Consider the following 25,777-nt stretch of genomic DNA (forward strand, 5'->3'; position numbering starts at 1 on the left):
CATTTTTACTCAGGGATGAATATATAGGCTACAAAAAATAGATAATAGTAAAAAGCATGGCAGCTCCCCATTGCAGGTGGACTAGTTGGTCAGCGATGTGTTTTTCTTTCAGCTCAGTCCCAGTCTGTAGCATGAACACAAAACAAACACATACATGCTGTTAGACATTAGCCTTGTTTCGCCTCACATAGACCATTTATAGCCACCTGGAGTTTCCAGGTGAGAGGCTGTTTGTTGGCAGTCTAGGTACTGTCTGCAAAACGCTTGCATCTCTGAATCCATTCTAGTTTAATGGAACCAGACCCTCACTCTCTTTACAGTGTTTTTGGATGCCAGGTGTCCAGACAGGTGTTGGGCGTGGGCAGATTCCAGGATGGTAGTTATTTGGGTCGAAGATCACCCAGCAGGTCCACATTTTTCTTCCCACTGCTGTGCAGGAAGTATGCAGTAGGCACCCTCTACACCTGATACAGGTCAGGGGAAATGTGCTCCTGTTGTCCAGGTTGGGTTCTCCATTAGGCGTAGCCGGTCCCTTGCTTGGGGAGGCACAGCTGCCGTTGTCCAGGGCACTGCTGGGGAGCTCTGGCCCACTTGGTAGGATGGCTGCTCCCGAAGGGAAAGGATGGCCCCAAAGCGCTCCACGAAATGTACCACCTAACAGACGTTAGTCAGTCCCCCCCGCCCTCCTCAACCGGGAGACAATGGAAAAACACATCCATCATCCCTCAGTCCACAATCTGCATTCGGGAGAGGACACTGAGCAGAAGCCACCACTCCACCAGTCGATGTAGCTGAGCAATTTGGGAGCGGGCCAGTAGCCTGGTGTGGGACGCCACTCATGGACTTGGCAGCCCAGCCGTGCCAGGATCTCCGGTGCGGGCAGTCCCAGGTGACCCAGCATCTGATTGCTTGCCTGGAGAAGACTAACCACAGACTGGCCTCTATTCTGGAGTGTGAGCTAACGTGCCCAACCCCCTCTCAGCCAGCCATGGTGGGTGAACCTCATCAAACCTGACGTCCAAGCATATCTCCATGTCTTTGTGCTGGTGGCTGAGAGTCATGGTTGAGAGCCAGCTAAATGGGCCTGCAGCAAGGTTCTGTTCTACTGATGCCCAACATTTGGCACTAACCTGAAACCATAGACCGTTTCTATTGAAGGTTGAATAGTCTACCCAGTTGATGACACTGAAGAGCTGATGTCTTCAGTGCAATGTCCTTGCTAAAGCAACCGGTTGGTCACTAGAGGCCTCTAACCTTCTCTAGCTATATATTTATTAAAAGATCACAACCACTGAATTACCGATAGCGTTATACAAACAGATAAGGTATGATTAAACAGTTACCTCGCAGGGCCATGGGTGTGCTTCTGGGATTATTTTGTACAAGGATGGATGGTGGATGTCAATTTCTTATTGAATGGTAGGGCTTCAGATACCTGTATTCAAATATTTGATACTTTGGCTTAATGTGAGATGTTAATGTAAAGAAACTGTTGAAAAAGTTGACACAAAGTGTAAAATGGCTTATGAGATTAGTATTGGGCACACCACCACATATAGGTTCAAGAAACTGGATTTTTAACTTAATAATTAACTTACTGGGTAAGATTGAAAGGTTGTATGGTATGTTATCTGGCTGTAACAATTCTAGACAACTGCTGGGAGTATGCTAATATTTGTGGCAGGGGTCTTGGATAGATAGTTAATAAAACTGGTTAAGCAGTGTGGTTTGGCAGAACTAAAGCTGGGCCTCTAACAGTAACCCTCTTAGGGGTAACAGTGGGTGTGGCTCCATAGTTACTCCTGGCCCTTAACGCAAATTTGTTGGAAGACAAACGGGATTGGACAGGGGGGATGTAGGCCGTTAGGTCAAGGGATATATGAATTTTAAAAAATTATATTTTTTTGTTTATTTACATAATTACAGATGGATCTAAAGACCCAGACAGTTGGCCAAGAGGGCTTTAAAATTAGATATATGGGATTTCTGGGTGCCTTTGGGTAGAGAGGAAATGTTTGATTAGAACAAATATGATATATTTATGGCACAGGAGATGGGACTTGGAGATGAAGGGTCAGTGGTTCTACACCATGCAGAGAAAAGTAGTTGAGGTAATATTTGAAATCATGGTAGCGTAGTGATGGTGTTTGCTTGACTACCCGTGGGACATTGCTTGTTGAAATCATCATTATATTTGTTAGTTAAGCATAACAATGGACTATGAGTGTCAGGTTGTTGAAACAGAGAAAGATATTTAGCTAGATTTTTTATGTCCATGGAAGAGAATAAGATAGAAATGCAAGATAAACGAGAGTGGACACGGTTGAAATGGGTGAAAATGTATTTTGGGGCTGGGGGATTGACAGAAGTAGCTGAGGCCGTTTTTTTTATTATTAATAATGGTCGAATGATTTTGTTTTGTTGTTGATTAATACATTTCTGACCTTTAGTCAGTAGTAGGCTAATAACTAAGTATTCCAGTACAGTAGGTGGCGGCATGCTCTTTAAAACCATTGTATTCCGCCATACTTTTTTTAGAAGAAGTATTACAATTTAGAACACCTCTACAGTGTGACCTAATGTAACTTAATGACTCAGACTCTACAACAGAAGTACATATGACAACTAGTAAATAGGAAGTTCCGATGAGCACGTTAACGCAGCTTATCTACACACATTGAACTTGGCCTGCAAATTGTAGCCAGCTAGCGACACTTTAGCTAGCGACACTTCTAGAACTCCTCCCCGGCATGCTGCATGTCCAACATGGAGGAACTGACGGTGGAGGTCCGTGGCTCCAACGGAGCTTATTATAAGGTAAATCAATTAATATAAATTGACCTAAACCGTATTTTATTAAAACATGACACATCTTCCTCAAATAAAACTCAAGTCAATATACGTTGCTAACTAAACTAGCAAACGTTATGATATATACAAACAGTGGCTATTTGTTTTTAGTTAGCTAGGTAACGTTAGCTACCTAAATACTACATTACTGACTACTAGTAATGCTACTGTAACAAACTACTGACATCAAAACTACCGTTACCGTAGTGGTGGGCCCCTTGACTGTCATTGTTTTTGCAAGCCACATGTTTACACATCCTGTTCGTCTTTCATGATCACAAAGCTAGCTAACTGGTTAACGACGTTGAGTACTCCTATAACTTCAAGTCAACAACTACTCTACACACTGTGAAGTTACGGTAGTACCTAATGATAACGTTACCGTCTTGAATGAAACGTTAAGGAATGTTTATAGCTAACCTGAAATTATCTAACGTTGCCTAACTACTAGTTGTCTTAAGCTAGCTAGTGTTGCCTTTTGTTTACATTAACTAGCAAATTGTTAGCTTGCCATAGACTACTGACAAAGTACATTTAATACAGACTAGTTGTCTAAGGATGTTAGCTACCTAGCTAGCTTACTAGCTAGTTGACTAATCCGTGGATTGGTTGTTATTTTGCGTTGCTTGTCTTGAAACTGATTAGTGTCGACCATCGTTAGTGTTGTTATGGAAAACGTAGACTTGCTACTGACTATAATATCTTAACACTGGGTTACGTAAACATAATATCGAATTATCAAACCATTAAGCTAAATTAAACATTTCGTGTAACGTTTGTTTACAGTGAGTGTACGGTAAATTCATTTTCAACCATCGCCATCTCGTTAACATTATTGTTTTAATTTGTCCAATATGTTGTCTGAATAAGGTCAAGCCAAGGACACAAATAACTGCAATGTTGTGTTTAACATTTGGACTTGCCCAATTCATTCAAGTTCAGTCACCTACTTTAATGTTACATACAGTACATGTCAAAAATGTAGCACACGTAAGATTTTACTGACTGGCGTAGCTATCGTTGGACTAAAGGCGGTTGGAAATCTGAACTACACATCACTCCGAAGTTATTCCATGAATGCCCTGTCTAGTCCCACTGGTGTATCTGCAGAGTGCCAGCTGCTCTCTGTACTCAACTCAGCTGTCGTCAGGTTAAGCAGATACTTAGACAAACAGGTCTATTTTTATATTGACTGTGTCAAATATCCACATTAAAGGGAAATCGCAGCACTTAATTCATGCATTTGACTGTTTTTGGAACAGAATAAGTTCTTGAATGGCCTCAATGTAGCAACAAAAAACAGTCAATGGCAGTCTGGTGGCATGTTAATGAGAGGTTACCAGAGAATGGCAAGCGAACAGGCAGACCACAAAGGGGCAAATACTGGCACTGTACAAAAGTGGTGTAGGGTAAACATGCCTATTAAGCCCACCAAAATCTAAGTTTAGTAATTTATACTGCACTTTTTTTTATATACACAGCAGAGAGAAAAGTTTTATGAATTCACTTGCACCTTGTTTTTTTATAGAATATCAAATGTCTGGACTGGGCTTAATGGGTACCAAGCGCACCCGTCAGGGTAGACATTTGGGGTGGGCAATATTAACCAAAATTCATATTACGATATTTTGCGGTTTCCAGGTGATAATGGTATAATATCAAGAATACTGTAAAACATTTTTTTTTACTTTTATTAGACCTTCAAAGTAAAAATATTACAACATATTGCATTTAAACATACAGAAACCGAACGGAAAGGCAATGCACATTTCTTTAATTGTTCTTTCCTGTGCGAACATGAAACATAAACAACGGTGTAAGGGTTAAATAAATATGCAGTTAAATTAAATAAATTATTTCAAGATTACAGGTTGTAAGTAAATGTAAAACAAAAACACCTTTTCATGCCAACACTGGTCATTATTAATTCAACTAACAACTTGCTGCCTCCCTCTTTACAATTTCTGTGCCAGGAACACCAGGATATTGAACGTTTCTGGTTTCAGAGATGCCCTGTGGAATGTGACCACATTGCCGCCAGTGCTAAATGCTATCTCAGAGAAGGAACTTGTGACTGGGACGCATAAATATTTAATTGCAAGACGATTCACTTATGGAAAGTTGGATGCGTGACCTCGCCACCACTCCAAAGGATCAGCCTCACTGTCTGCTTCCATCATCAGAGTGTAGCTGCCCAGCTCTTGCTCGATGACCTGTCTTTGGGTTAAGGCAGGTGCGGGAGCACTATTGGTTTTCTTAAAGAAGCTCCCAAGGCTCTTCTTGGATTTCTTTGCCGATTGTGGAGCAGTGGCAGCTTGTCTCTCTCTCTGATCCCCTTCCACGGCAGTGTTCCCTTACCAAGGGGGCTTCCGCCTCAGAGGCAGCTCTCGCCTTCACCTCCGCCAGCTTCTCAGTGGTCATGTAGGTATTCTTGAACCTTGGGTCCAGAAAGGTAGCCATGGTAAGCAGCTCATCTGTTTCAGGGTTGGTGTATTTGTCAAATAGGTAAAACTACCCTCATCTTGGTGTCTCGGGTCAGTTGGGCTTCACACTCATTTGATTTCAGAACCTCCATCTTGAACAAATGGAGGACTGGTTTCAGATACGACACACTCACGTATGCCTCTCCTGACAAGGTGCCTGTAAATTCCTGGACGGGTTTAAGTGCTGCCGTGATGATTCAAAGACTTAAATGTCTTGATAAGTGGGTGCAAGGTGCAGTGTTTTCTTGTCTGCTAAAAGGACATGTGTGATGGCCTTTTCGTGCTCTAGGACTATTTCCATCATCTGCAGTCGAGATCCTCACCTTGTCGGGGATTCTGTGATGAGTTTGTGGAGGGGCAGTTTCAGTTTATCCTGTGCACTTGTCAGGGCCTTCTGCTTCTCTTCCAACTATAGGAAAATGTGCTGAACACTTTCTTGCACACTCCTGTGGCCTGGGAAACCCAAAGTTCGTTTTGGACACTCCTCTCTGAAAAAAAAGTATTTTAAGAAATGACATATGAATCACAATTATTCCATAAACATGATTACAAATGGAATCCATCTATGGAATACATACAACTGTGGTTATTAAGAGAGTTATGTTTTATAAAACAGGGACATTTATTGAGTAGGCATTTATTACTGAAAGAGAAAGAGGATAGATTAATATTTAAAATTATAAACTAATGTATCAATTAAAAACACATTTTATAGAAAAAGCTAAGAAAAATGTTGAACCACAGAACGGTATCTAGTGTTTAAGCCTTTGTAGGGGCTAAAAACATGGTAAACGCCAACGCGTTCTTGCTACTGTTTTCCTACAAATATTATAGATTTGCATAACTGTATTCGTCTTAACGCATATGATCAGTCAGGGTAGTCAGCTATAACGTGTATTGGACGTTGAAACTTATACTTACCAATAGCGATGTGTAGCCTGTGTCCGAGACACCCAACTCTTTAGCGCCAATGCTTTGACCATGTTCGCTCCGCTGTCGGCAGTCATGCAAACTTTACGCGACTATTCCAAGCCCCAGGACGCAAGTGCCTCCCTCAGCCCAACTGCAATTATTTATCTGGTGTGGTCGTCTGGGAAATAAGAGGTCTGAAGACACTTGTCGTCAATATAAGCTCTGTGGTCCGGCTTGATCATAAATCTGCAGTGGTGGAGAAGAATACAGCTTTATTGATCTCGTCGGCAACTCTGTTCTTGCATTCTATGTAGAGATTTGTCAGACATGTCTTTAAGTATTTACGGCTCTGGATCTCGTATCTTGTCTATGGTTCGAATCAGCTTTCTGAAACCATCTTTCTCCACTGTTTGAATTGGCAGCATGTCTTTCGATATGTGATACGTAATTGCACTCGTTATTTCATTCAACTTCTTGCTCCTCTTGTCATAGGGAATACCAGTAACATATGATGGCTCGATTGATAGCTGAGTGTGGGTCTGGCTTATGGACCTTTTAGGAATTGCTCCGCTGCTCGCGGGATTTGTTAAACGCATTCTGGTAGATTGTTCGTATTCGCGCACATGCATGGCTTTCAGGTGGTGAAAAATATGCTAGTCCTTCCACCTTCGGGTAGCAGAATTCGACGACACAATTTACGGAGTACTGTTCGTTGGTCGATGTCGGATAACTTTAAATCAAACCATTTACAAACGACAGAAGAGGCCCCCCCTTTTTTTATAAAACAATTATTCTTCGTCCGGCAAATCAACCCCACTGGCGTTATTTTCAGACATCCTTAACGCTTGCTTACACTTGCAAACAAAAGCAGTTTACTTCAATTAATGTTTGCTTCCTCTGGAGTTGCGCATGCTTGTTTTTTGACTTTCATTAGCTGGCACAAAGCGTGCAGCGTCCATGCTTTAATGTTTAAAAAAAAGAAGTTAAATATACAAATTTGAACTAGCCCAATAGGCTGTATCACTTATATTTTATACCAAACAGAAGCACTACCTTTATACATTAATGAATATATCGTGATATCCATGATATGGCAAAATCCATATCATGGCACAATTCCATACCGGTATAGCGCCCAACCCTAGTAGGCAATGCTGTCTTTTAGATTTGAATAAAACGTATAAATTGTTTGTGTATGATGTTTGTCTCTACATCTTTGTAACACTATTTTAATTGTCAGTTATGGATGTCCAAAAAAGTCTAGAATTCCCTCAGCTAATCATGTTTGTCATATTGTTATGGGGCTTTTTGTTTTAATTACCTAAGTTTAAGTTAGAGATTAATGTTGTAAAATGGTTAAATAAATATATTTATCTGTTGTGCTCAAGTTTGCATATCCTGGCAGAAGTCGTGAAATTTTGGCATTGATTCTGAAAATGACTGATCATGCAAAAAACTATTTTCTTGAAGGATTGTGATCATATAAAGCCATTTATTATCATGTAGTTGTTTGGCTCCTTTTTAAGTCATAAAGATAACAGAAATCACCCAAATGGCCCTGATCAAAAGTTATTCATACCCTTGAATGTGTGGCCTTGTTACAGACACACAAGGTGACACACACAGGTGAAAATGGCAATTAAAGGTGAATTTCCCACACCTGTGGCTTTTAAATTGCAATCAATGTCTGTATAAATAGTCATTGAGTTTGTTAGCGCTCATGTGGATTCACTGAGCAGGCAAGATACTGAGCCATGGGGAGCAGAAAATAACTGTCAAAAGACCTGCGTAACAAGATGGAAAAATATATAAAACGTTATCCAAAGCCTTGCAAATGCCAGTCCGTACTGTTCAATCACTTATTAAGAAGTGGAACATTTTGGGATCTCTTGATACCAAGCGAAGCTCAGGAAGACCAAGAAAGATTTTCATCCAAAACTGCCAGAAGAATTGTTTGGATTACAAGGCCTAAAGTAAACAGAATACCATCCCCACTGGGAAGCATGGTGGTGGCTCACTGATGTTTTGGGGGTGTTTGAGCTCTAAAGGCACAGGGAATCTTGTGAAAATTAATGGCAAGATGAATGCAGCATGTTATCAGAAATTACTGGCAGACAATTTGCATTCTTCAGCATGAAAGCTGCGCATGGGCCGCTCTTGGACTTTCCAGTACGACAATGACCCTAAGCACAAGGCCAAATTGACCCTCCAGTGGTTACAGCAGAAAAAGGTGAAGGTTCTGGAGTAACCATCACAGTCTCCTGACCTTAATATCATCGAGCCACTCTGGGGAAATCTCAAATGTGCGGTTCGTGCAAAACGACCAATGTCTTTGCATGACCTGGAGGCATTTTGCCAAGACTAATGGGCAGCTATACCACCTGCAAGAATTCTGAGCCTCATGGACAACTTTTACAAAAGACTGCATGCTGTCATTGATGCTAAAGGGGCTATTCATAGTATTAAGAACTAGGGGTATGCAGACTTTTGAACAGGAGTCAGTTCATTTTTTTTCTTTGTTGCCATGTTTTGTTTTATGATTGTTCCATTCTGTTTTGACCTACAGTTGAATATGAATCCCATGAGAAAGAAAATACATGTTTTGCCTGCTCACTCATGTTTTCTTTACAAATGCTACATATATTACCAATTATCCAAGGGTATGCAAACATTTGAGCACAACTGTAATGCGCAAGCTGCTAATTGACATGGTGACCCGTTGGAATAGTCTGCTAGAAATTCTAGAAAGATTCCTGGAGCAGCACCCCATAATCTGGGCAGCTCTTTTGTTACTAGTAATGTGCAGTTCGCAAACAATTCATTTTAGAATTTTTTTTTGCAGACTTGAGTCTTTTTAGTGACTCATTCAACATTGTTCATTTGAATGGTTTGCGGTGGATTTCCACTAAATCATTGGTTTCATCATCGGTTTCATCATCGGTTTCATCATCGGTTTCATCATCGGTTTCATCATCGGTTTCATCATCGGTTTCATCATCGGTTTCATCATCGGTTTCATCATCGGTTTCATCTGACCAATGGCTGTTTATGTTCGCAGATCAAAATACATTTAACCAGCAGCTTTATAAAGATGTTTATAACTGATGATTGGGAGCTGGGTACGATAATGAATGCAGTTAATTTATTATTGATTGTGATGATTCACACATTTATATGAAAATGTATGCCTAGGTTTTTTTAAATAGACTTGTAAATGACTGACTCAATTATATTCTATTGTTCATTCATACTGCAGAACTCTGCTGCCAGCTGTATCAATGACTGTTCATACCCAATACAAATTATTTGTATACATTGTTAAAGTGCACATTTCTGGAATGACTAGCACTACTTAGACAAGTTAGAGCCTTAGCTAATTTACATTTTTTTCATGGTATTTTATAAATGAAGTACTTTTTATTTTTAATGAGTGAAAACAATTAGCTACTAATTTTGGTTATTTATATTTGTTAAATAAAAAAACTGATGATCAGGCCCAAAAGATTACATTCAATAGTGTTTAACACTAATCTTCGGTAATGTACCATGTAATATAACCTGGAGGGTTCCCTGTGCACTTCATGGCCTTCATTCGCAGAGAATCTCTATTATAACAATATTGGTGTTGTAATTATCGCTATATCCAAATGAAATCAAAGTAGAATTGGAATTGAATTGGGAGCTTGTACATTACAGTTGAATCGGGAGATCAGTGCCGATACTAAGCTCTAATACATCATACTCATTTTTACCACCACAAAGTGAGAAATGCATAGATGTAATAGCCTAAATCTAGGCAAATTTAGCTGGGAGTTGGTGGGAAGATTTGCATATTTTCCACCACAGCATCTTTCCCCCATGAGTTGCCTTTACATTTCCATTCTTTGGTTGAAGTTCCATTAACCTTTTTATTGGATCTGTGTGCAATAGCCAGGGGATGGGTTAGTACAGATATAATCAGAGATGCTTATTCAATGTTTTTTTTTTGAGGGACCTTTTACTAGCAATTCAGCACTGGTAGAAAACGAAATGAGAATCGTCTCCTTTCTAGCTTGTTTTTAGCTTATGGATACTGAGTCTAACTTGCTAGGTTTAGCAAATTTACTTGCTCGTACTGGTGACATACTAGGCTTTGTTATTGACACATGGTGGCTGTGCACAAAATGTTGTTTGTTTAGTTTGTCATGCACAAAGATATCAGCACAAATTCATTCAGAAACTGAGTAAGTAGCTAATTAGTAAGAGCAGCCTAAAGTAGCAAAAACACATTATATATTTAAAAAATATATATATATTCTTCCAACTTTCCTACCTCAAATGAGGGACTTTGTTTTTGCTTGAAGACTCCAGATCCAGCCTGTTCTGACCTTGATCTAAAATTGACATTGGAAAATTGGGATTTTGCCCTGTGACACTTCGGTAGGGAAAAAGTTTGCGCTCATAATGCCCTAACCAATTACATCAAATTGTAGCTTATGTTATCAAGTATTTCTTAGATTTTATTTCAAATGTGATTGGACGGCATAGAGATTAACAGTAAAACCATTGAAACTAGGATTGCTGAATTTCGCTCAGACTAGAAAGAATACAATACTTTGATGTTTCCAATCTCCAAATCCTTGCAGGTTCATAGCTGAAAAGCAAGCCTACCTGTTTGAACTTAACCCACTGCTGTTCTTTCTCTAGGGATTTGTCAAAGATGTCCATGAAGATTCACTCACTATTGCCTTTGAGAACAAGTAAGTGTAGCTCTTCCAGAGTATTTTGGGGAGGTTGTATTTTAATGATAGTACTATAAGTTTGGTTATAGTGATGTCAGTGTGTGTATATATATCTTTGGTATTGATCTAAATGTTTTGTTTTTGTTATTAAAAAAAGTTGGCAACCTGAGAGACAAGTTCCTTTCAGTGATGTTCGGATGCCACCTCCAGCCAGCACTAAAAAGGACATTGGGGAAGGAGAAGACGTGGAGGTAAGAACTTGCTCTGTTTTACTCTCTATTTACAAGCAATTGTCTTTTCTGGGAATCTTATTTAAAATTGCCATCTTTTTGTCCAGATATTCTCCCGGGCCAATGAGCAAGAACCAGGTGGCTGGTGGCTTGCGAAAGTTCGTATGATGAAGGGAGATGTGAGTTATCATCTGTGGTTTCAGTTCCACATTGTCATTTTGAGTTATTTTATCACACAGATATTTCTTGGATGTCTTCTAGTTTCCTCATCCTGATATTTTTTCAGTTTCATGCAAGACAAAATGTAATCTTTGTTGTTTCCTGTGTAGTTCTATGTGATCGAGTATGCTGCCTGTGATGCCACATACAATGAAATAGTCACATTTGAACGTCTCCGGCCTGTGAATGTCAACAAGGCAGTGTCAAAAAGCTCCTTCTACAAGTGCACAGTCCCGGTTCCTGACGATCTGAAATCAGTGTATGTGCTTTATGTAAAGGACCTGCAATCCACACGAAAATATTTCCACCCTGTGATGAAATCACATTCTGAAACGGTTAAATGGATAAGGCCCTTTTTCACGTATGAGCCGTTTTGGGGAAAATACAGCAATTTGAGCCTGTGAATGGGATGGTACTTTTGCCAACTGTGTGATGTGACAGGGTAGATTTATTTCTAATAGACCCAGTGACTGTAAAGGGGGTAGGTTCTAGAACAGTGGTATTTAAATCTGGACCTCAAAGCCAGTTCCACTCAGTTGTTCATTGCAATCCTCTAACCAGGGACTTATTGAGACCTGGGACACCAGGTGGGTGCAATTATTGATGAGGTAGAACAGAAAACCAGCAGGCTGCTGACCTCGTAGGGTAAGATTTGAATACCCCTGCTATAGAACGTCATAATAGCCAATCAGGTCTGCGTATGTAAACATCTTCAATGTCAAAACTGTAATTTACATGCATTTGTGGTCAGAATCTAATACATTTTATTTTACTTTAGGTGTGATAGTGAACAAGCACATAAAGATTTTAAAAAGGCAGTGGGAGCTTGTCGTATAGTCTACTGCCCAGAAACCAGTAACTTGGTTGTACTGGTAAGTCATTTCATCCACTCTTCTTCATTACCAGCGGTTTTAAGTAGAACAGTGTCTTCCCATTTTCTTTACGTTTGTATTGTTTTTTTGCCTGACAGTCAGTAAATGAAGCCACAATTAAGAGAGTGTCTTTGCTCAGTGACATGCACCTGAGGAGCATTCGTACTAAGCTCATGCTCATGTCCCGAAATGAAGAGGCCACAAAACATCTTGAGGTAAGGTTTTCGTCCCTGCTGTAATAGTTTCTTTAATCTACTATTTTATATTATAATTTTTTTCAGCCGTTACCAAAATAAGCTTATACCCTGCTAAAACCTTAAAGAGCAAGCAAGATGTTGAAGCATAAGTCATAAAACAAATCAAATTCCTCTTTTTAGAGCACAAAGCAACTGGCTTCTGCTTTCCAAGAAGAGTTTACAGTCAGGGTGGACCTCATGGGCCTTGCCATTGGAAGCCATGGCAGCAACATTCAACAAGCCCGAAAAGTGCCTGGCATCACTGCCATTGAGCTGGATGAGGGTAGTGGGACATTCAGAATTTACGGAGAGGTGTGCCAATGCTTTTAAATCTTTAAGACATTGTTTGCTTTATTATAATAATGTATTAATTGCCAGTCCTACTTTTTCCCCCAATTGGGTTCTTGAAGACAGAGGAGGCGGTGAAGAAGGCCAGGAATTATCTGGAGTTTATCGAAGATTCTGTTCAGATTCCAAGACACTTGGTTGGTAAGCATCACAGTGATCTTTAGATTATTGAAAACATTTGTGTGGGCTTTCTACCGCTTCATACAAATTCTGGTTTCTTATTGTTTTTTTCAGGCAAGGTGATTGGTAAAAATGGAAAAGTAATTCAGGAGATTGTTGACAAATCGGGTGTGGTGAGAGTGAGGATTGAGGGGGACAAAGATAGCACCCAGCCACGTCAAGAAGTAAGCTCTTACTTTTCTGCTACTTTTCAGCTCCATTAAGGATCGATGTTTTCAGAGACTGCCCATAATAACATCATTTATTTGCAATGTGCTGACACAGGGAATGGTTCCGTTCACCTTTGTCGGCACTAAAGAGAATATTGGGAATGTCCAGGTGCTTTTGGAATACCACATCGCCTACCTCAATGTAAGCAATGGTCCACATTAGCAAACTACTTGGTCAAGCTCGTCGATGTTTGGTGAATTATGTTTTCGTTTTGTAGGAGGTGGAGCTGCTGCGTATGGAGAGACTGCAGATCGACGAGCAGTTGAGGCAGATCGGGATGGGACACCGGCCATCCTCTGGTCGCCCGGGAGATAAGGACAAAGGCTATGCCGTAGATGATGGAGTGGCTGGTCCCTCTGTACACACCAGCCGATCCTACACCGGAAGAGGGCGTGGACGAAGGGGCCCAAACTACACCTCTGGCTATGGTAACTGTCATTCACAATGATTCTGAAAAGTTTTTAGATTCTACCATTACAGTCTGGGTCATACCTATCTGGGGGACAATCAACAGTAGCATTCTGAAAATGGGAAAAATAATATTTTGGACGTAATGCTATAGCCTAATCGCTTGAGAAGGGAAAGTCTGCCAAGTGGTATTAAAGCAATGTTTGATTTTCAGGCACAAACTCAGAGCAATCCAATGCCTCTGAAACTGACTCTGAGCGGAAGGATGAGCTGAGTGACTGGTCCCTGGCAGGAGAGGAACTAGAGAGGGAGACCTGGCCACAGAAAGAAAGCAGAAGAAGAGCTGTTTCAGGGAGGGGAAGAGGAGGGTCCCGTGGCAGGGGCCGTGGAGCTGGGAGAGGAGCTCCTTACACCGGTACAACTACAGACATGGGTGGGGGCTGTGTGATTAAGATTTTAGATTTTATACATTTTCTCAAGTTTGGGAGGGACCTAGCATCAAGCTGGTTTTGCCATTTGGATGGCAGGACAGAAATTTGATCTTTACAATGGGCAATCTGGATGCTATTTATTTAGTTTGCAACAAACTTGCCTCGGGATATATTATCCCCCAGAAATTGGCTGCAACCCAGGCGATCAGTAAATGCTGAGGTTGTTAGATGAAGATCTGTAGGTTATGCAGATTTATAATAGTAAAATAATTGCCACAAGTATTATCAAAGAAAGAAAGTCGGAAAAGGGTGGCTTGCCCACTTCAGGTTGGTGGAGAGTGCCTGCCTCAAGTGGAGGAGTTTAAAGTATCTAGGGGCCCTGTTCACGAGTGAGGGAAGGATGGAACGGGAGATTGACAGACGGATCGGTGCAGCTTCTGCAGTAATGCGGTCGATGTATTGGTCTGTTGTGGTGAAGAAAGAGCTGAGCCGCAAGGCGAAGCTCTCGATTTACCGGTCAATCTACGTTCCTACTCTCACCTATGGTCATGAGCTTTGGGTCGTGACCGAAAGGACAAGATCCCGGATACAGGCGGACGAAATTAGCTTTCTCCGCAGGGTGGCTGGGCGATCCCTTAGGGTGAGAAGCTCGGTCACCCGGGAGGAGCTCAGAGTAGAGCCGCTGCTCCTCCACATCGAGAGGGGTCAGCTGAGGTGGCTTGGGCATCTGTTTCGGTGAAGGTGCTCCAGGCCCGTCCCACCAGGAGGAGACCCCAGGGAAGACCTAGGACACGCTGGAGGGACTATGTCTCCCGGCTGGCCTGGGAATGCCTCGGTGTCCCCCGGAAGAGCTGGAGGAAGTGTCTGGGGAGAGGGAAGTCTGGGCATCCCTGCTTAGACTGCTGCCCCCGCGACCCGGCCCCGGATAAGCGGAAGATGATGAATGGATGGAAATACAAGAATAAGAGAAATGCTAAATTAGGTTTGCTGGACCTTTAATGTTGTTGTCGGTAGCCTCCCTGATGGGTTTGTTCCTTGTCATGTCATCAAATTTGGAGGAACATCCTGATCTTTGCAATGATAGGGGGTAGTATTTTACCTCCACTTTTTAATTATGGTCTTCAGTGTTCCATGACACACACACCTTTGAAATTGACATATCCCTCTCCTGATCTGTACTTTTTACCATAAACCTCCCATAGATATATTTAGCTACTTGTGGATCATGACAAGCAAATTTAGCATGTCTCTTATTCTTGTTTCAGTTATTTGATAGTACAATAATTGGCACGAGTATTATTATGAAGCGAGCGAGCGAGCGACTGACCCCCCCGCCCCTTTTTAAATGGCTTAGTGGTTCAAGTCGCAGACTTCCATGCAGGGGGACTGGTGTTGGAGCCTCCACACGGTCAATACAAATTATGCATTAGGATTGTTTAGGATAGACAAAAAATGTGCTGGCTACACCCTAACCCTACAGTATGGTAAGCCAAAAATAACTGTTTACGGTTATATGGCGACTATTTAACACAATGCTTAATGGTGTCTAGCTAAATATTCAAACTTGGCGTGATCTAATGTCGAGATGCTATACTGACACTGCACACGTAAACAAATTATGGATTTACATTATAGTAAGCCTAAAATAAAACTGTTTACGCTTATATTGCAACTATTACTGGTGGGTTTTCAAAGTACGTAAAATCAGTGGATGCTTTTTGGGGTAATCCTATATCACAGCCCCATGCGCCTTAAAAGACCAGCAGGCCCTGCGGTCTTGTGGGAATCTCCATGACCTTCAATTTTTTGATCCAGGGTTAGATTCCCCTCTCAGACGTTTCAATTTTTGTTTCTCAGAAATATTTATCCATTCTGTAGCCGTCACACAACAAATTTCCACTCAGTAATACCATGAATCACATATATTTAAGAGAATAATTTTATTACGAGACCTTTTTATACGGTTATTGTTGTCTAAAGAAACTAAGCAGCCATGGAGTGATGGGAATCATTGTTTTCATTATAGGTAGGCTGCATAGCGATTAGCTAGCCATCTAGAGTACTCTTTGTACAAGAGTACACTTCTTCAGTTCAATTAATAAAGGTTCTGTTGTCTATTATTTCAGCAAACATTTTATGGCTGAAGTAAAAGCTGCATTCCCACTGTTTAAATAACTCAATAGGTAAAGAGACAGTCTGCCACACAGAAAACCGCAGATCAAAGCCAGGGACAGCAACATTCATCCATTGCGGGCCGGCTCAACTAGGCTTGCCTGGTTCTTTTCCTGGTTCCAACAATTGTTTACAGATGATTTCACTTATAATTCACCATATCACAATTCCCGTGGGCCAGAAGTTTACATACACTAAGTTGACTGTGTTGTTAAACAGCTTGGAAAGTTGCAGAAAATGTCATGGCCGTAGAAGCTTCTGATAGGCTAATTGACATAATGTGAGTCAATTGGAGGTGTACCTGTGGATGTATTTCAAGGCCTAGCTTCAAACTCTGTGCCTCTTTGCTTGACATCATGGGAAAATCGACAGAAATCAGCCAAGACCTGTTTGATTCATCCTTGGGAGCAATTTCCAAATGCCTGAAGGTACCACGTTCATCTGTACAAACAATAGTATGCAAGTATAAACACCATGGGACCAACTGCCATCATGCTGTTTAGGAACGAGACGCGTGCTGTCTCCTAGACATGAATGAACATTGATTCGAAAAGTGCAAATCAATTTCAAGACAACAGCAAAGGACCTTTTCTACCAGGTTCCTCCAGTATGTATATCTAAAGTAAAACAAGTCTTATATCAACAACCTAAAAGGCCATTAAAAGTTTTGCAACTGCACATTAGATTAGATACAGCTTTATTATCATTGAACAAGTACAGTACAACAAAATGCAGTTTCCATCTAACCAGAAGTGCAAATAGAAGAGGGCAGAAAATGTACAAGTATTAAGTGTATGTAAAACTCTGAATGTTTAGATGTTCAATTAAGGCAACTGCATTACATATGGCAATTCCAAATGTGCAATGGAAGCAAATAGAGGGCAGAACATTTCCAATAATTAAGTATAGTGTAAATAGTTCAGGTACAAGTGGCAAATTCTTAATGGCGTTCTAAATTTGCAATTGAGGCAAATTGAAGGAGTGCAACTGAAATGCAAGGAGAGCAGCAGTGAGGTTCCAGAGGGAGATGTGTATATGTAACAACTGAAAATGCAAGTACGGTGGCAGTTCTAAATGTGCAATGAAGGCAAGTTTAAGGTGCAAGTCGGCATGTGCACATTAAATACAGGAATAGCAGCAATGACACATACCTGTAGACTATTGAAAACCTCTTTATCAAACTGTGTAAGGCAGTGACAGAGTCCGGTTGTACAAAGGGTGGGTATGGTTAGTAATGGGTCACAGAGTTCAGCAGGGTTACAGTAGTTGGAAATAAACTTAAAGCCCAGTTGTCACAAAGTGCTTTTACAGAGACACCCGGCCTTAAACGCCAAGGAGCAAACAACCGTAGTGCTGAATATCAGTGGCTAGGAAAAACTCCCTAAGAAGGCTGAATTTTAGGAAGAAACCTAGAGAGGACCCAGGCTCAGAGGGGTGACCAGTCCTCTTCTGGCTGTGCCAGGTGAGATATTAAAAGTCCAATTGGAATAATTAATAAATGCATGTGGGCTAAATCCAGAGTCTATTTAAATTTAGACTATGTCAGAAGTATGACCAGATGGACAAGGACAGGGACAGCAACGGGCCCCCCAAACCAGGTACTCCGCAGGTATGGACCAGGACAATTCAGAAAATGCATTCCTCATATCAACAATGATTTATAATGGAGAAGGAGAACTTAGTGGGGAAGGAGAACTGACCCAATCCCCCAGTAAAATAGTATAGCGTAAGACCTTGGAACTGAGACGGGGGGGGGGGTCCGGCGACACTGGCCCTACCCGGGGGAGGCCCCGGACAGGGCCCAACAGGCAGGAAATCAATCCACCCACATTGCTAGGCATCAACCAAAGGGACACCCACCAACAAAATAGATGGCATCATGTGATTATTATGCAGATATATTGAAGTGACATTAGTCAGGAAGTTAAAGCTTGGTTGCAAATGGGTCTTCCAAATGGACAATGACATCAAGTATGCTTCCAAAGTTGTGGCAAATGGCTTAAGGCCAAAAAAGTCAAGGGATTGGAGTGGCCATCACAAAGCCCTGACCTCAATCCTATAGAAAATATGTGGGGAGAACTGAAAAAGCGTGTGCGAGCAAGGAGGCCTACAAACCTGACTTACACCAGTTCTGTCTGGAGGAATGGGCCAAAATGCACCCATTTTAGTGGGACGCTTTTGGAAGGCTACCTGAAACGTTTGACCCGAATTAAACAATTTAAAGGCAATGCTACCAAATCCTAATCAAGTGTATGTAAACTTCTGACCCACTGGGAATGTGATGAAAGAAATAAACGCTGAAATTAACCCTCTCTCTACTATTATTCAGACATTTCACATTCTTAAAACTAAGTGGTGATCCAAACTGACCTAATAGTTACTCTGATTAAATGTCAGGAATTATGAATTGGTGTATGTACAGTATCTCACAAAAGTGAGTACACCCCTCACATTTTTGTAAATGTTTGATTATATCTTTTCATGTGACAACACTGAAGAAATGACACTTTACTACAATGTAAAGTAGTGAGTACACAGCTTGTATAACAATATACATTTGCTGTCCCCTCAAAATAACTCAACACACAGCCATTAATGTCTAAACTGCTGGCAACAAAAGTGAGTACACCCCTAAGTGAAAATGTCCCAGTGTCAATATTTTGTGTGGCCACCATTATTTTCTAGCACTGCCTTAACCCTCTTGAGCATGGAGTTTACCAGAGCTTCACAGGTTGCCACTGGAGTCCTCTTCCACCCTCCATGACGACATCCCAGAGCTGGTGGATGTTAGGGACTTTGTGCTCCTCCACCTTCCGTTTGAGGAAGCCCCACAGATGCTCAATAGGGTTTACCTTATTCTTTATTAGCAAGGTAGTGGTCATCTTGGAGGTGTGTTTGGGGTCGTTATCATGTTGGAATACTGCCCTGCGGCCCAGTCTCCGAAGGGAGGGGATCATGCTCTGCTTCAGTATGTCACAGTACATGTTGGCATTCATGGTTCCCTCAATGAACTGTAGCTCCCCAGTGCCGGCAGCACTCATGCAGCCCCAGACCATGACACTCCCACCATCATGCTTGACTGTAAGCAAGACATACTTGTCTTTGTACTCCTCACCTGGTTGCTGCCACCATTGCTTGACACCATCTGAACCAAATATGTTTATCTTGGTTTCATCAGACCACGGGACATGGTTCCAGTAATCCATGTCTTTAGTCTGCTTGTCTTCAGCAAACTGTTTGCAGACTTTCTTGTGCATCATCTTTAGAAGAGGCTTCCTTCTGGGATGACAGCAATGTAGACCAATTTGATGCAGTGTATGGTCTAAGCACTGACAGGCTGCCCCCCCCCCCCCCCCCCCCAACCTCTGCAGCAATGCTGGCAGCACTCATACGTCTATTTCCCAAAGACAACCTCTGGATATGACACTGAGTACGTGCACTCCTTTGGTCGACCATGACGAGGCCTGTTCTGAGTGGAACCTGTCCTGTTAAACCGCTGTATGGTCTTGACCACCATGCTGCAGCTCAGTTTCAGGGTCTTGGCAATCTTCTTATAGCCTAGGCCATCTTTATGTAGAGCAACAAAACTTTTTTTCAGATCCTCAGAGTTCTTTGCCATGAGGTGCCATGTTGAACATCCAGTGACCAGTATGAGGGAGTTTGAGAGTGATAACACCAAATTTAACACACCTGCTCCCCATTCACACCTGAGACCTTGTAACACTAACAAGTCACATGACACCGGGAAGGGAAAATTGCAAATTGGGCCCAATTTGGACATTTTCACTTAGGGGTGTACTCACTTTTTTTGCCAGCGGTTTAGACATTAATGGCTGTGTGTTTTGTTATTTTGAGGGGACAGCAAATGTATATTGTTATACAAGCTGTACACGCACTACTTTAAATTGTAGCGAAGTGTCATTTCTTCAGTGTTGTCACATGAAAAGATATAATCAAATATTTGCAAAAATATGAGGGGTGTACTCACTTTTGGGAGATACTGTGTACTTCAACTGAACTCAATTGAAATACATATTCTATTTTGCACATGATTTTGTATATTATTGGTAAAATCTGAATACAGTTATGAATGCCATTATAGTGTCTTATTCATGAAGTTTTGAACAACATGAGCCGTTTCTGATTCCTTTCTCCGTGGTGAAATATATTTGGCTGAAACTGTGGTCCTTAATGCTTTTGTCAAATCTGTCAAATTCCAGCTAAACAAACAGCTTTGAGTTGATTAAACACTCTCCATCTGTGTTCAGCTGTATAGACTTTGGCTTTTCAAGTTAATTAAAAAAAAATTATACCATTACTGTAGATGTCAAATGATTGTTGCAGTGCAAGCAGAACAGTTTACCAAGGCTGACAAAGGTCTGCCATATCTTTAAATATTTAGTGGGATCAATTTGTTGTTGCTGCCTCTGGTTGTTTTCACTTAGGAAAAATATGCAAGCCGGAAAAATTTGCAAAATGTGCTCCAGCAAGTTGAGTTTTGGTAAAATTCAACAGTAATTGGAGCTTGTTCAAGTCCAAAAACATTTCTAATGTCATTTATCAAAACCTAACAAAATAGCCATTACCCAAACAAAATGGGCTAGTAGGCTGTGAGGGGTGGTGTCTCATTGGCGTGGCTAAGTTTAAATCATTATTGGCCTCCACAGATTGGGAGCATTTAGCCCCCTTTTCCATTCTGCGCAACTAGCAGGCCTGTCCGTATCCAGTGCCCCATAGTGTTGAGCAGGGCCAAATGGCTAATGTATTCAACAACTTTGTTAGTCGTGTTCAATGTTAATGGTCTGACAGAAGTTGTCCAACATATATTGCTGTGGCTAGCAAGCTTGTGTGGCTCATTGCTAGCTTGTTTAGATAGGTAGCCACTGTAGCTCAATATAGCAACAGTTAATAACTAAATCACTGTCACTTGTAACTTGTCAGCAACAGTAATGGCATCCAAATTGCATTGCAACACAGGCTTCAAAAACTGCTGGTATTAAATCCAAATGTATTACTTTATTTTTCAGCTCTGAAGGATCCTGATAGCAATCCTTACAGTGTGCTTGACAACACCGAGACGGACCAGACAGCTGACACTGACGCAAGTGACACTAACATAAACACCAACCGCCGCCGCCGCTCCCGTCGGCGCCGGACCGATGAGGACACCACAGTCATTGATGGCATGAGTGAATCAGACAATGCATCCCTAAGTGAGAATGGTCTTGGTAAGTCTCACATTTGTTTGACTTACCATCTCAATAATAACTCTTTACAAACATAATTTGTGGGGTAAAAGTGCAATTAATAGAAGCATCTTGGAACCAATGGCATTCAACAATTGTTTCCTCTCATGAAAGTGAAATATAGCAGCCCATGCATGGGAATTGCAAGCAAATTTTTTCCAACTATTCATATTTCCACCGATTTATCAGATGGCTGTGATTTAAAAACTAGCGAGTGTACACGTGCGCACATGCACATTCATACACACAAACACACGTGCGCGCGAACACAAAGTACAAGTCAAAAGTTTAGACACCTAATCATTCCAGGGAATGGTTTTATCTTTACCATTTTCCACATTGTAGAATAATAGTGTAGACTTCAAAATTATGAAATGACACATGGAATCGTGTAGTTGCTAAAAGTGTTAAATATATCAATATACACTGCTCAAAAAAATTAAGGGAACATGTAATCATCACAGTATAAAACCAAGTCAGTTAAACTTCAGGTATATCAATCTGGCCAATTAGGAAGCATAAGCGATTGTGAAACGGTGTCACCTGATTTGGTGCAAATGAAAGTGACAACAGGTGCACTGAAGAGGCAACAGCAAGACAACCCCCAAAAAGAGTGGTTTTGCAGGTGGGTGGACTCCAAGAGGGTGGCATGAAAGCCTGACGTCCTCTAGTGGGACCTGTGCTCACAGCCCAGCACCGTGCAGCACAAGAGAACACCAGAATTGGCTGGTCCGCCATTGGTGCCCTGTTGTCTTCATAGATGAGAGCAGGTTCACACTGAGCACATGTGACAGACGTGAAAGAGTCTGGAGATGCTCTGGTGAATGTTAAACAGCCTGCAACATCATCCAGCATGACCGGTTTGCCGGTGGGTCAGGGATGGTCTGGGCTCGCACAGACCTCCATGTGTTAGCCAACGGTACCCTGACTGCTGTTAGGTACTGTGATGAAATCCTCAGACCCATCATCAGACCTTACGCTGGTAGAGTGGGCCCTGGGTTCCTCCTGGTGCAGGACAATGCCCTGCCTCATGTGGCCAGATTAAGTAGGGCAGTTTGTGGATGACGATGGTTTTGACTGGTCCTCACATTCCCCAGACCTGAATCGAATTGAGAACCTCTGAGACATTATGTATTGGTATTTCCGACACCACAGACTGTCTAGGATCTCAGCGATGCCCTGATCTGGGTCTGGGAGGAGATCCCCCAGTGCACACATGCACCCTACCATACACCCTACTGAGTCACATTGAGATGTTAGAACAGTCTGTGGTTTCAATTGTTTACTGTGACTTTTGGTGGGAGTTTGAATCAAGACCCCAATTGGTTATTTTGATCTTTAATATATTTAGTTTTAGACCCAGTGTGTGACCTAAGTGTCCTTACTTTTTTGGATCAGTATACATTTCATATTGTAAATTCTTTCTCATCAAGTGCCCTTTGCTTTGATGACAGTTTTGCACACTTTTTGCATTTCCTCAACCAGCATCATGAATTAGTCACCTGGAATGCATTTCATTTAACAGGTGTGCCTTGTTAATCTGTGGAATTTCTTTCCTTAATGTGTTTGAGACAATTAGTTGTGTTGTGACAAGGTAGGCTTGGTATACAGAAGACCATCAGAGAAACAATTACTTTTATTACAAAATGTTTACTTTAATAAGACATTGTCTTATTGTGACAGTCACAAAAACCATCAAGCACTATGATTAAACTGGCTCTCATAGTTACATCCCAGAGTTACCCCTTATGCAGGGGATAAGTTCATTATAGTACCCTTAATTCAGTGTGTCCAAACTTCTGCCTGGTAGTGGATGTATTTTGACACCAATCCCAAGTCTATTCTCATGCGATTCGGGCTCTGAAAAATTGTCCCCCACATAGATGAGTCAAAAGCTAAACCTCAGCGGCGTAACCGTAGCAGCAGACCCCGTATCCGGCTACCAGAAGAAAGGCAACCAGGTAACTGGTAGTGAACGGTCCTGTAGTTTGCTCAACAACCCCAGCATGTCTGACTGTGCTAAACACTTGCCAAGCTAGGAGAGAAGTCAGTGTTTTAACCAGTAACCATCAACTTGCTTTGAAAGCTCTTGTCAATATTTTCTGGAGCTGAGGAGGACATTTTAGAATAAGCATGCTATGAAGTCTGTTGTTTTGAATGTCTGTACTCCAATGCACTAACATGTGAATTACAGTACTAGTTCACTACAAATACAAATACTTGTTCACTACAAATACAAAAAAAGGTTTTTGTATTTATTTGCTAAATGTTTTCCTTGGAGTTGCCTGTATTTTTAAGTTGCTCTCTTAAGACTGCCTTCTAGTTAGTAATGGCTTTGAGACAGGATCTTTCTACTGATGAAACATTTCAAGTTCATTTAATTACAAATGCTAGTGCTTCTAACATTTTTATTGTTGCAGTTACAGTGGCAGATTACATATCCCGGGCTGAATCACAAAGCAGACAGACGAGCCAAAATGAAGTGAAAAAGAACAAAAAAGAAGTGGTTAGTTTGTAAAAATATAGAAAATCAGATTTCTGAGTCCTGTATGTTACAAATATCTAATTTTAGGAGTCTATCATCAAGTACCTCTTGACCTTTACTTCAATTCAAAGAATATATTAAAATGGGTACTATATGTGAAGTGTTTTGTAAGCTTTACTATGTTATGTTTTCAGCAGGAACAGGTTGAGAGTATTGCAGAGGACAGCCTGTCTGCAGCATCAAAGACGAGCAACGGAAGAGGTGACGAACCAAGTATGACCTCCACAGAAGAGGCTGCCAACGTATGTTACCAAGGGACCGGTGACCAGCAGGCTGTCCTGAATGGTGTCTCCTAATCTCCAGATCCACTGAAAACCCATTCGTTGTTCCTACGTTTTTACAATAGTTACTGTACAAGCTTGCCAAAGATAGACATATGGACTTCCAGATACTCTACTGCACTTTTCAGTTTCCTTACTAGGGAACACGGAGGTGGTGATTTAGCACTGAATCAAGACATAAGTGTTTCAAGTACATGATCAGATGTTGTGCCTTGAGTAGATTTAACACAGTTGCCCGGCTGTAGGTAAAGGTTTGTCAATGTTGGCAAAGGGTTGGAAGAATCCAGTTATATGAATATTTGTTGAAGAGCTAGCTGCTTTTGTTACGTTTTAATATGCAACCACTTCTTCGTTATGAGGAAAGGTAGTAAATGCAGTGTGAATAAGAAAAAAAAAAAAACATTTGCACTGAATTGTAATTTTTTCCATAAGAACAACGTTAGTCTGGAAAGTGATCTGTTAATGTTTTTGTGAAAAAGGTTTTTGTATGCTGAATGACACTCCACACAGTATATCCCTGATCTTTTTGAAGATTGTACAGTATACATACTCAATCTTAAGTCTAGTTTTATAGCATTTGGCCACCATCTTAGTTGCTATGGCTTGATGCTGTAGCTTTTTGTACGCTGGCGTTGGACAGTATATGTAGGCTGGTCTAACAAAGTTGAGCAGTGCCCAAGAAAGTATTAAATCCAATAGTTTTCTACAGCCCCCTCCTTCCTGAAATCAAAATCAAACATAGATGTCAATGTATGCGAGTACGCCGTCATACCTCCTGCTGGTTGCGAGGCTGATTAGCTAGACAAGTGTGAAACAGGTGTGCGTGATAGACAATGTTTGATCTTGATTTGGAGGTGGCGGCATCAAAAGTCAGATGTTACACTGCTTGATTTGCTTTCCATCAGAATTGTCAACAGTGTCCAATGCCAGGACAAATGGTTCTGAGAGCAACAGGTTGTGGCATAACTAGGAATGGTGACTAAATACTGTCTAACAATTCCGAAACATTACAATCGGTCTAAAAACTGGGCTGCACAGTAATATTTGTTTGCTGGGATTCTGTTTCTCATGCACCTTGCAGAGCCTATTATGACTGTGTCAGTAACTTGTCATTAAGGCGCATTATTGGGTTTATTTATTTTCAAAATGTACAGTATTTAAAAAGCTGTTATTCTTAACACTAAACTGGCTGAATGACCGTATTTGCAGGTGACAATTTGGACTACTGAGAGATCAATTTCCAGATTTTTTTTTCAGTAAATTGTTTTTTTAATGACCATTCTTGTTGTTTGACATGCAATATGTTTTGTATGCCGGTAGTTCTTAAATAAAAGTTGATCTTCCATCCAGATCCAAAACCATGTCTTACAGGTTTACCTTTTTGTCAAACATGGCTGAGTAGAATGTTCCACCTAGCTTCTTAAAATGTATGC

At 41.2% G+C, this 25,777-nt stretch overlaps 1 protein-coding gene and 1 long non-coding RNA gene across 5 annotated transcripts; one reads left to right on the forward strand and one right to left on the reverse strand.

Annotated features, from left to right (window-relative positions):
* Positions 1–4,351, reverse strand: LOC109616056. The gene is made up of 3 exons (XR_002197107.2): positions 3,053–4,351; positions 1,344–1,435; positions 1–124 (listed from the first exon to the last, which is right to left on the reverse strand). It is a non-coding gene; the product is annotated as an uncharacterized LOC109616056 (long non-coding RNA).
* fxr1 (fragile X mental retardation, autosomal homolog 1) lies at positions 2,534–25,702 on the forward strand. 4 transcript variants are annotated; one of them, XM_010871918.5, is made up of 17 exons: positions 2,534–2,817; positions 10,932–10,984; positions 11,124–11,217; positions 11,304–11,375; positions 11,526–11,674; positions 12,194–12,287; positions 12,386–12,502; positions 12,665–12,835; positions 12,934–13,012; positions 13,106–13,215; positions 13,310–13,402; positions 13,479–13,689; positions 13,884–14,084; positions 21,300–21,500; positions 23,402–23,479; positions 23,939–24,024; positions 24,198–25,702. In XM_010871918.5, exons 1-17 carry the CDS (start codon positions 2,758–2,760, stop codon positions 24,357–24,359), a joined length of 2,031 nt encoding a protein of 676 aa, XP_010870220.2. In that variant the 5' UTR covers positions 2,534–2,757; the 3' UTR covers positions 24,360–25,702. The 4 variants fall into 4 exon arrangements, with proteins under 4 accessions (XP_010870220.2, XP_010870222.2, XP_010870223.2 ...); XM_010871920.5 differs by having other exon boundaries at positions 13,316–13,402; XM_010871921.5 differs by lacking the exon at positions 23,402–23,479 and having other exon boundaries at positions 2,535–2,817.
* Positions 25,703–25,777: the final 75 nt, after the last annotated feature.

The sequence above is a fragment of the Esox lucius genome, chromosome 8 (genome assembly GCF_011004845.1).
Source record: "Esox lucius isolate fEsoLuc1 chromosome 8, fEsoLuc1.pri, whole genome shotgun sequence".
Lineage (NCBI taxonomy): Eukaryota > Metazoa > Chordata > Actinopteri > Esociformes > Esocidae > Esox > Esox lucius.